This window comes from Arachis ipaensis, chromosome B07 (assembly GCF_000816755.2).
Source record: "Arachis ipaensis cultivar K30076 chromosome B07, Araip1.1, whole genome shotgun sequence".
Lineage (NCBI taxonomy): Eukaryota > Viridiplantae > Streptophyta > Magnoliopsida > Fabales > Fabaceae > Arachis > Arachis ipaensis.
The window spans coordinates 117190391-117202066 of NC_029791.2; the positions used below are offsets into that span (position 1 = coordinate 117190391).

At 35.1% G+C, this 11676-nt stretch overlaps 1 protein-coding gene and 1 long non-coding RNA gene across 2 annotated transcripts in view; one reads left to right on the plus strand and one right to left on the minus strand.

The window, feature by feature from the left end:
* Window positions 4836-11676, plus strand: LOC110264381. Its single transcript, XR_002350494.1, has 4 exons — window positions 4836-4847; window positions 8358-8368; window positions 10894-11429; window positions 11591-11676. It is a non-coding gene; the product is annotated as an uncharacterized LOC110264381 (long non-coding RNA).
* LOC107605991 (protein STAY-GREEN LIKE, chloroplastic) overlaps window positions 11466-11676 on the minus strand; it is a 2831-nt gene continuing 2620 nt past the window's right edge. The window contains exon 5 of the mRNA XM_016307953.2: window positions 11466-11676. Within this exon, the coding sequence (XP_016163439.1) occupies window positions 11675-11676 (2 nt within the window). The 3' untranslated portion in view covers window positions 11466-11674.

Genomic DNA, 11676 nt, shown 5'->3' on the forward strand with positions numbered 1-11676 from the left:
AATGAAGAGTAAAGATTGTATTTTATATAAAAAAAATTAAAAAAATAAATACGTGTACAATATACACTTTTTTTTTTAAAAATTAAATTATAATATTCACTCTTAACCAAAAAAAATTATCCTAAGTTAGGGGTTCATGATACTATCCGATAACTACTGACTAGACTAGGACTAGCTATGTTTTTATTAATATATGCTTCCTCGTTCAGAATATTGAGAAAAGCTGTATGGAATCATGCCTAGTCATCACTAAAATACATACAATTGCAACAAGGATTGAGGACGCTAAAATATCTGAGAATTTATTGATAGATAATCGTCTTTTGCCAACGTATTTTTCTTTTTCGGTTTGTTCGAATGATTTAGAAATCCTCTCCTTCTTTTGGCATAATGGAGGAACCTTCCCACAAAAATCGACACCACTTTGAGGTGGTGCTTACGGGAAGTATATCATGTTTTGTTAAATATCCCGTTTCCCTTTTTTTAACTCTTACTGCATTATCCAAATAAGATATTTTATGTTTTATTTATCTATTTTTGTGGTATTTAATATTTTACATCTTTTGTGTTTCACAATGTTGTCTCTAACTAACTCGATAAACACTGAAATAAGATCAAGAAACATCGTTACAATGGTGCGTCTAATCTAATATGATATTCATTAAGATATCATAATCACATTATTTAATAAATATCATCAATATTACATCTTCCACGAGAGTATGAGACAATGTAATATAGGGGGATTATTGGCATCAAACTCAATCTAATAGAGTAAACAATAGAAGATCATAATGAGGGTAGTTTTGAAGATTCATATAAAGAACATGTGTTACTTTTAGCTAGCTAGCGAGAGAACCAAGGATGTGGTGGCTGAAGGTCTTCCTTAATTTTCCAAACACAAGTAAGAATATTTTCCTCTTGATTCTTCCTCTAATGGGAATGAACGAGTTGCTTCTATTATTGCTCTTTCTTGCTGATGCTAACTTAGTTTGATGCCCCAATCCCATTACCTTTTTCTTTTTCATAATTGAATGAGTAGTGTGTGCATGAGTAGTAGTAGTGAGTGTCACTCAGTATTTATATGTATTTATGAATGCAAGATTTGATGTATTGTATAAGGTTAGAGTAGGAACCTTCGTGCTTTGTGCTACGGTCTACCATTTTGATTAACACTGGGTAATTCCTATAAAGTGCCGATAATAGGCAGGTTCATGATGCACTAATTATTTGTGGTACCAAATTTGTTGGTGGGTGGTTAACTATGATTCTTGGACCTTGTTATTGATTATATTATCTTCAACTACAAGAAAGTTAAGTGGGACTTCACACTTCAGGATAAAGAACTAGTTTTACGTTAGAAAACGTTTCGATGCATGCCTCACTTTATATTATATGCAGATTAAAATAATTCTGGAATTTCAGGAAGAAATTAAGTGAAACAACATAAGATGAAAAAATATTACATCAAATTCAAAACTTTAAAGTAATAAATTAATGGGTTTCTGATCTTATAAACTATTCACTCTTTCTTATTTTATTTAATGTGGGACTAACTTCATATACTCCTCACACTTACAACATTAACCGTCAGTAGAATATATATACTAATAATTGTCGTATGATTTTATACTATGACTTATTACTAACTTAAATTTTAATCTAAAATAACATTTTTTTAGTTGGTTTCGAATACAACACATTACACATGTGATGCTCCAAGAACACCTAATAATATTTTTTTTATAAATAAATAGAAAATCCAATAATATTAACGGAGAACCGGATGAAGTCAAGAAAAATGGAGACTCTATTTTTATTATACAAAATTTGATATCAACTTCTTATACAATAAATTTAAATAATGTGTTTCTCTTTTAATAATACCATATCAGTAACTTTAATAATTTGGCAAAATTTAAAAATCAACCAATTATTATTTAGTAAAATTTAAAAAAAAAGAAAAATTCTTATTTATTATTATTCATTAAAATATAAAATACTAATCAAATACAATAAATATACATTAAAAGTGTCATAATAATTATAAAAATTTCAACTACAAATATTAAAATTCTAACTTATACATGTTAACAGTATATCTAATTTTTAAAATAAGTTTAAATTTGGCACATTTTCTTACTAAATACATTCAAATATATCATGATATAATTTTATATTATATTTTTTGTGTTTCTTATTCTCATTCATTTTTTTTATTTTTTTTAATTATTTGCAAGACAAATAACGCTATATGAAAAGACAAAATATGACAGCTAAAGCAAATATAAAAATAGAAGGAACAAATAAAAATGTAATTTTATACAACTCTAATAACTTAATCACAGCTATCTGATAAACCCTAATTTTGTGGTTTATCTTGTGCTTAATTTGGGAGATTTTATCACCTTTTTCCACATTTATTCAATGAAATAGCATGGTTTTGTAATTCTCCCTGAATTTATGCTTAAGTGTGAAAACATGCTTTTTAGGCCTTAAAATAGCTAAATTTAACTCACTTTAATTCCATTCGATACCTTGATATGTTTGTTGAGTGATTTCAGGTTCATAAGGCAAGTATTGGATGGAAAAAGTGAGGAGAAAAGCATGCAAAGTGGGAGAACTCATGAAGAAATGAAGGAACCGCAAAGCTGTCAAGCCTGACCTCTTCGCACTCAATCGACCATAACTTGAGCTACATAGATCCAAATGAGGCGGTTCTAGTTGCGTTGGAAAGCTAACATCCGGGGCTTCAAAATGATATAAAATTTGCCATAATTGCCTAACGTCTAGGGACGCGCACGCGTAATGTACGAATGAGCGCCGATGGAGCACGTGATTCACTAAAGTGAAATCGTGGCCAGCGATTTTGCAGCTTATTTTGGGCCCAATCCAACTCATTTATGATGCTATGGAACCCAAGGATTGAGGGGAGAATGAACCAAGTAGTGATAGTTTAGTTTTCATCATGTTTTAGGATAGAATTCTAGAGAGAGAAGCTCTCTCTTCTCTCTAGAATTTAGGGTAGTTTAGGTTTAATTCTCTCAAATTCATCTTTCAATTCTTGTTTTGATTTAGTTTTCTCTTTTAATTTCTTGTTGTTACACCTTTGTTCTTCTAGTTCTTGTTGTTAATTTCCCTATTTTGCCATTTTTATGTTTATGAACCATTATTGAATCTTGATTTCTTTGAATGCAATTTTATGTTTCTATGTCTCTTTTATGTTACCTCCATTGTTATTGTTGATTTCTTGTTGATGATAGTTATGGATCTTGTTAATTTTGGTATGTGGTGATGTTTACTTTTCTTGCACTCTAAGCGTTTGATGAAATATTTTCTCTAGTATTTGAGTAGTTTTCTTTACTCTTGGCCTAGGCTAAGGGAATTGAGCGGTCTTGAGTCATTGGATCTCAATGATTTGGTGATTTGAAAACCTTTGGTGATCAACTTGATACTCATTGACACCAACCCACTACTAATCTAATTAGTAGATAGGTTGGGACTTATGGGTTGATGTGATCAAACCTATTTGACATACTTCAAGCTTAGGAGTAGACATTACGTACTTAAGGCTTTCGGAAGTAAACTTAATAGGTTGGCCTCTCATAATTATCAATATTTGGTTTGTAGACAAGGATGGTGATCTCAATTACCTATGTCTAGCCAATAGTACTTTTTCTTTATTTTATTAGTTCTTATCATTTTACTTTCTTGTCAATTAATTTTTCTTGCCATTTATTTTCTTGCCCATTGAAAATCAAACCCCCCTTGCATCTCATAGCCAATAATTGGGCATTTTATTGCAATTTTTTGTGAGACGACCCGAATTTTAAATACTTCGATTAATTCTTATTGGAGTTTGTACATGTGACAAAACCAAATTTAATTTGATTTGAGGATTGACTATTGGTTTGGACTATACTAACAACGGAATTATTTTGTGAAATTCCGAACCGGTACAAATCCTTGCTATCAAATTAATGGCGCCGTTATCGGGGAGTTGCAATGGTGTTACATTATTGGCTATTGTGAATATTGTGAATATGCTTGTCTTTTGCTTATTTGTTAGTTTTTGTTAACTTTAGGACTTTATTGCTTATTTTTGTTAGCTTTTATTTTTATTTGCTATTATGAATTCTCACCACTTTGACTATGAGTTTGGCTCAAATTATGTTGTAGGGAATGGAAGTTACAATGATAACATGCATCAAAGATTTGGGAATCAACGATGGGAGTAGCCTCAAGGGATTGATCAATCTTATTGGCAACAACTTCCTCCGGTTTCTTATGGGTATAATTCTAATCCTAGTGCATATCAATCTAATGGATGTGGTGACCCTTATTGTGATTGTCAACAACCACCACCACATGCCTATGAACCACCCCTCAACATGACTTTGAACCACCTTACTCACAAGCCCCCTACCACCAAACACCTCATTATGACCCTAATTCTTATCCACCATACCAACCACCTTATGAACCATATGAACCACACATGAAACCACCACCATTCCAACACAATTACTCTCAAGAACCACCTCCATACCCTTACCAAGATGAACCAACTTCCAATTATGAAATTTTCCTCTCAAACAATGAACCTTCTCCTTCCACACCACCTCCAATGGATGATTCTCTCCAAGAATGTGTTAGTTCTTACATTCGAAGGCAAGAAGAGAACCACAAGGAGTTCAAAGAGTTAGAAGCCAAGATAGCTACCATAGCGGAAGCCGTTAGCAATATGGTCTCCTCCCGCCTAAGCCTATGCGATCAAGGAACTCCCATTGTTGAATGTGGAGTAGCAATCCAGGAGCATAGTGAGGGAGTGAGTTTAGAGCTTCAAGGTGTAGAAGAAGGGGTGAAACAAGGATTGCCACAAGGGGAGAAAGTCGAGATAATTGAGGCGGAAGAAGTGGTTGAAGCCTTAGAAGTGGTTGATGCCTTTGAAGAGGTTGACCAAGAGATGGATTCAATCATTGAGGAGTTCCTATCTACAATTGAATCCCCTCCCATTGGGCTTGAAATTGAGGTCAAAGAAGAAGAAGCACAACCTCTCATGCCCTTGGTGAGCAATGAAGAAGAGATTGAATTGGAAGAGAGTTACCAAGAGGAAGAAGTTGAAATTGAAGAAGCTTGTGAAGAGGTGGAGGTAGTCAAAGAAGAGCACAAGGGAGTGGAACTTGCAAGATCATTAGGACCACCCTTCCTAAGTCACCATCCAATACAACATTCAAGTGGGTAAAATTCCTATCCCTAAGCTTTAATTTCTCACTTGAATATGGTTTGTTTGAGACGGATGGGCAACTTAGAGTTCTTTGTGGAGTCAAGAGTATGAAAGAATTGGTTAGTGGGTGGAAATGCCAATCAAAGTTTCTTATGGTTGAAAACTCAAAGTCTAAGTACAATGGTTGGTATAGTTCTCAACTAAAAGGGTCTAGGAAGATGCTTTGGTGTTTACTTGAGAATTCGGATCACTTCTCACCCAATTGGAATTGTGATGATCAACTTGAAGATGGGTGTAGAAACAAGATTTGTGATCCGAAAATATATGAAGACCAATTTTAGAAGCCCTTAACTTGTGTGGAACTTCATCAAAGCTTGGTGCCATTGATCTTGAATTTTGGAGCTTACTTGAAGTCCAAGCATTGGTGGAAGTTTCAAGATGAGTTCAAGTATAAGCCACCATGACAAGGAGCTTCCCAAATGTCCAACTTAAGGACTTAAACTAAAAGTGCTAGGTGGGAGATACCCCACCATGGTAAACTCTTTCCATTCTCTTGTAAATATAATCAATAGATGAATTGGGTTGCCATTGTTAGGTAGTTTTCCTCTTTTCATACTCTTGTTTTAATATTTTGCTTGTTAGTTTGTTTGATTAGATTGTGCCTTAAGTTGTAGCTTAGTTGTTGTTGAGTAGTGTTTTACTTGTAGTATAAGTTTTGTTTTTAGTGTATTTGAAAATTTCTCAAAAACCAAAAAGATTTGTTGTTAAATTTGATTTTTGATTGTTTTAGAATGCTTGTAAATTAGGAGAGTACCCTGTTTTTGTTCTAAGCATATTCTAAAAAAAAAGGGGCATCCGCGTGCGAGCGTGCTGTGCGGCGTGTGCGCACGCATCGGTGGTGCATCTCACACTCCTGGTACAAAAATCAGAGAGTTGTGCCAAAGTTGTGCCTACTCTGTGCCCGCGGCCTGACGCGCAAGCGTACGTGACGCGTCCGCGTCGGTCACCAACTTCATCAAACATGCGTACGCGTACTCTACGCGTCCGTGTCCCCTGTCCTGCCTGCCCACCCATGCGCACGCGTGCGTGACGCGTACGCGTCGCCCTCCGCACCCTGTTTTTCCCCTGTTCTGCCCTGTTTTCTTTCTCTCTTCTTCTCTTCTTTTCCTTCTAGTTTCTTCCTCTTTCTTTCTCCTTCTTTCTTCCTTTCTTACTTTCTTTCCATTCTTCTTTTCTTTTCAAAATTTCACTTTTTATTTTTTCTTATTTTCATTTTCTTCTATATGTTGTATTTGCATATTATCACCCATTGCATTTTAATTTTGTTTTTATAACTTCCTCTCGTTTTCTTTTCTAAGTTCTTGTTTTAATAATGGTGTTGGATTCTTATATTCAATTGTTGAGAATTTTTTGGTTAATCTTGGTGCTTTGTGACTTGTTACATTAATTGTAATATTCGCTCTACACACAAGATTAGTGCTTTAGTCCTTCCTAACTCATGATTCCTTGTTTTTATACCTCATCATCATTGAGTTAGGATGGGACCAAATGCTCTCATGCTTATCACTAATCTTGTTTGTGTTAATTATTGATTAAGCTTGATGCAACATGCTCTTCATGTCATGTACCCATGCTTTGACTTTTCTTTTGCATCAAGTATTAGTTGATATGCCATTTGCCTATATTGCTCTCTCACTTACATGCGTAGCTAACATATAGTGAGAACCCTACTTTTATTTGGCATTAGCCCCCGCCTATGTTCTAATTGCTTTGATATCTTTGTTGTAGGCTTAATTTCCTTTCTTTCTCTTTCTTTTTAGGTTGGCCACCAAGAAGAAAAGGGATGGAAAAGCTTCTAAATGGGGCAACAAACAAGTTCACCCGCACAACCTTTTGAAGGAGCTCATCAATTGTAGCAACCCATCCACATTGCTCTTCTTTGTATGCACTGAGTACGGTGCAAATTTCTAAATGTGGGGAGGTCGTCTGACCAATCTCCATGGGTAACCATTTTCTTTTTCAACACCAAATTTAATTTTTCAATTTTTTGTCCTTGTTAGATTAGTTGCTGCATTATATGATAGGTTGCATGATAGTTAAAATTTGTACATATTTTACCACCTCTTTTTATGTTAGGACTACTTGGTTAGGGTGATGATTTCTTTTCCAAAAAAAAAATTATTTTTAGGGCACCCTACCAATTTGAAAAATTTTTTTGTGACAAACTTGCTTGAAGAATGTATTTTGGAACATGGTTTTTGAGCTAAGAACACAAGCATGTGAGTTTTGAGCCTAATTGTGTGGTTACATCTTATAACCACTTTATTTCATTCTTGTGTGCATCATTCTCTTTCTATGATTGTAATCTTTGATTTGTTTGATTCTTTATGTCCATTGTTCCATGTATACATGCATTTATATGATTGAGGCCACCATTTCATTTAGCTCACTTACCCAAATAGCCTACCTTTCATCAACCATTGTTAGCCAATTTTGAGCCTATTTAATCCCATTTGTTCTTAATTGTAGCACATCACTACCCATTAGGGAAAAATAATAAATGTCCTTAATTTGGATATTTGATTAGCTTAGGCTAGTGAGGGTGTGTATCATTTGGGTATAGAAAACTTGGGACATTAGTTGAGAGAAAAGTGTGTTTTTGTATTTTGTTGAAGATTTTTGGGAATTGGGTATATGCTTATGCATTAAATATGTAAAACCATATGCATTGATACGTTTGTATATACTTTGAAAAAAATGTGTGAAAAAAAAATAAAAAAATATAAAGAAACAAAAAAAGAAATAAAAAGGGGACAAAAATGCCCCAAAGTAAAGTTCAATAAAAATCAATGCATATGGAATGTTAATTAAAGAGAATGCATGAGTATGTGAAAAAGTGAGAATCATGGGTAGCTAGGTTGTGTATTAGAATTGTATAGGTTGTTACATGTGTTAGGTGACAGCTTAGGCTAATCAAAGATACAAATTTCAAGCTCACTTGACCATATGCATCCTTACCTTTACCCTAGCCCCATTACAACCTATGAATAAGTCCTCATGATGAATGTATGCATGCATTGAATAATTGTTGATTGTTAGATGAAAAACAAATATTGGAAAGCATGATTAGAGGAGAATTGAGTGAATCGACCCTATACACTTGAGCGACTAGAGCGGATACACTTCCGGTGAGGGTTCGATGCTCAATTCCTTGTTCCCGGCTTTCATGAGCTTTCTTCTTGCAAGTCTATTTGAACTTCATTTTGATATTTGAATTGGTAGAGTTTGTGAGTCGTCATATGACCTTTGCCCTACTTGTTCATATATGCTCTTGGAGATTGATTTACTTTTAACCAAGTAGATAGAATCATATTGCATTTACATGCATGTAGATAGGTTTATATAGTTTCTTTGCATTGAATAAATGTTCATACCCTTTTCTTGTCCTTCTTTATTCTTAGCATGAGGACATGCTTGGTTTAAGTGTGGGGAGATTTGATAAACCCCAATTTTGTGGTTTATCTTGTGCTTAATTTGGGAGATTTTATCACATTTTTCCACCTTTATTCAATGAAATAGCATGGTTTTGCAATTCTCCCTAAATTTGTGCTTAAGTGTGAAAACATACTTTTTAGGCCTTAAAATAGCTAAATTTAACTCACTTTAATTTCATTCGATGCCTTGATATGTTTGTTGAGTGATTTCAGGTTTATAAAACAAGTATTGGATGGAAGAAGTGAGGAGAAAAGCATGCAAAGTGGGAAAACTCATGAAGAAATGAAAGAACCGCAAAGCTGTCAAGCCTGACCTCTTCGCACTCAATCGATCATAACTTGAGTTACAGAGATCCAAATGAGGCGGTTCTAGTTGCGTTGGAAAGATAACATCCGGGGCTTCAAAATGATATAAAATTTGCTATAGTTGTCTAATGTCTAGGGATGCGCACGCGCAATGTACGCATGCGCGCCGATGGAGCACGTGGTTCACTAAAGTGAAATCGTGGCCAGCGATTTTGCAGCTCATTTTGGGCCCAATCCAACTCATTTTTGATGCTATTGAACCCAAGGATTGAGGAGGGAATGAACCAAGTAGTGATAGTTTAGTTTTCATCATGTTTTAGGGTAGAATTCTAGAGAGAGAAGCTCTCTCTTCTCTCTAGAATTTAGGGTAGTTTAGGTTTAATTCTCTCAAATTCATCTTTCAATTCTTATTTTGATTTAGTTTTCTCTTTTAATTTCTTGTTGTTACACCTTTGTTCTTCTAGTTCTTGTTAATTTTCCTATTTTGCCATTTTTATGTTTATGAACCATTATTGAATCTTGATTTCTTTGAATGCAATTTCATGTTTCTATGTCTCTTTTATGTTGCCTCCATTGTTATTGTTGATTTCTTGTTGATGATAGTTATGGATCTTGTTAATTTTGGTATGTGGTGATGTTTACTTTTCTTGCACTCTATGTATTTGATGAAATGTTTTCTCTAGTATTTGAGTAGTTTTCTTTACTCTTGGCCTAGGCTAAGGGAATTGAGTGGCCTTGAGTCATTGGGTCTCAATGATTTGGTGATTTGAGAACCCTTGGTGATCAACTTGATACTCATTGATACCAACTAACTACTAATCTAATTAGTAGATAGGTTGAGACTTATGGGTTGATGTGATCAAACCTATTTGACATACTTCAAGTTTAGGAGTAGACATTACGTACTTAAGGCTTTTGAAAGTAGACTTAATAGGTTGGCCTCTCATAATTATCAATATTTGGTTTGTAGACAAGGATGGTGATCTCAATTACCTATGTCTAGCCAAGAGTACTTTTCCTTTATTTTATTAGTTCTTATCATTTTACTTTCTTGTCAATTAAATTTTCTTGCCATTTATTTTCTTGCCCATTGAAAATCAAACCCCCTTGCATCTCATAGCTAATAATTGGACATTTCATTGCAATTCCCTGTGAGAAGACTCGAAGTTTAAATACTTCGGTTAATTCTTATTGGGGTTTGTACATGTGACAAAACCAAATTTAATTTGATTTGAGGATTGACTATTGGTTTGGACTATACTAACAACGGAATTATTTTGTGGAATTCCGAACCGGTGTAAATCCTTGCAATCACCATCACAGTTACATAATTTACTAATTGCTGATGCATGACAAGTTAAATCTCAAAGCAGTTCTTGAGATTCACGAAATACACTTATTTGATCCTTGACTTATCAATTGCACTATTTACATCCCTAAGATTATAAAAAAGGTATCTAGTTAGTCCTTCACTTCATTTCCGGTCATTTAACCATGTCGCCGGCAATGACGTGGAAAATGAGTACCACGCTGGAGCTTGCCTTCGTTGCTCTTGGGCCCTGGTCCCGCCGGAGCTTGCCTCCGCCTTCAGCATCTCCCCGGAGCCCTTCCAGACTCTTTTCAACGTCAACTGCGCTTCGCAGCACACCATCTCACCATCTCCGCAATTCGTGGTGACGCCTCCCAGGCCTTTTCGTCCAGCAATTTCTAACTCGACAATCGCACCACCATGCTTGAGCCCGACGCCATAGCATTTGTCGATGAGGAATTAGAGCCCAATCAAGATGGCTCCGGCTTGATTTCAGGAAGCTCTGGAAGATCGATAGTGCCGTCGAAGAGGCCGATTCAGCAGCTTCACTGGCCAAGAGGGAGATTGGAGGAAGAGAGAATCCATATAATGTTATTGTAGATAAAAATACTGGGGAAGTGCGTTTGGGTATTGAAAAATACGGACTAAGCATAAGAGGAAAAATCAAGCGACGCAGAGGCGTATATGAATCGCGAGAGAAATATGTCATTTTCAACAAGACCTGCGGTAAGCATGAAGGCCTATATTTGGCAAAGATGGTTCTTATTTGAGCAATGGTGGAGGCAAGCTCCAATGGGATTAGGACCCAAGAGCGGCGGAGGCAAACAAACTCCAATGTAGTACTCATTTGCCATGTCATTGCCGGCAGCAAGATTAAATGGCCGAAAATGAGGTGAGAGATCAATTAGATGCATTTTTTACAATTTCAGGAACGTAAATAGTGCAATTGGTAAGTCAAAGACTAAATCATTGCAATTCGTAAATCTCAGGGACCACTTTGAGATTTGACTCGATGTATGACCTATCAGCTATGAGCCTATGATTAAAAGAAAAGAAATATTTCATAAAAAAAAATAATGAGAGAATAGTGGAGGTAGTTTTGTTGTAATTTTTCATTTTTCTTTTAGTATTTCCAAAGATTTTGGTTTCTTTTGTGGTATTAATTCATTCTTGCAATCTGAACTCTGGTTTGTCTAAACAAAATGGAAATTATGAGAAATGGGATATGAAAAAATAATTCAATGTTTATTGTAGATACATTTCATAGAAGAAAAGCAAAAAGAGCTTGGAAGATAGACTTTGGACTCTGCCACTTTACTGAAGGACTATCTCTTTCTATT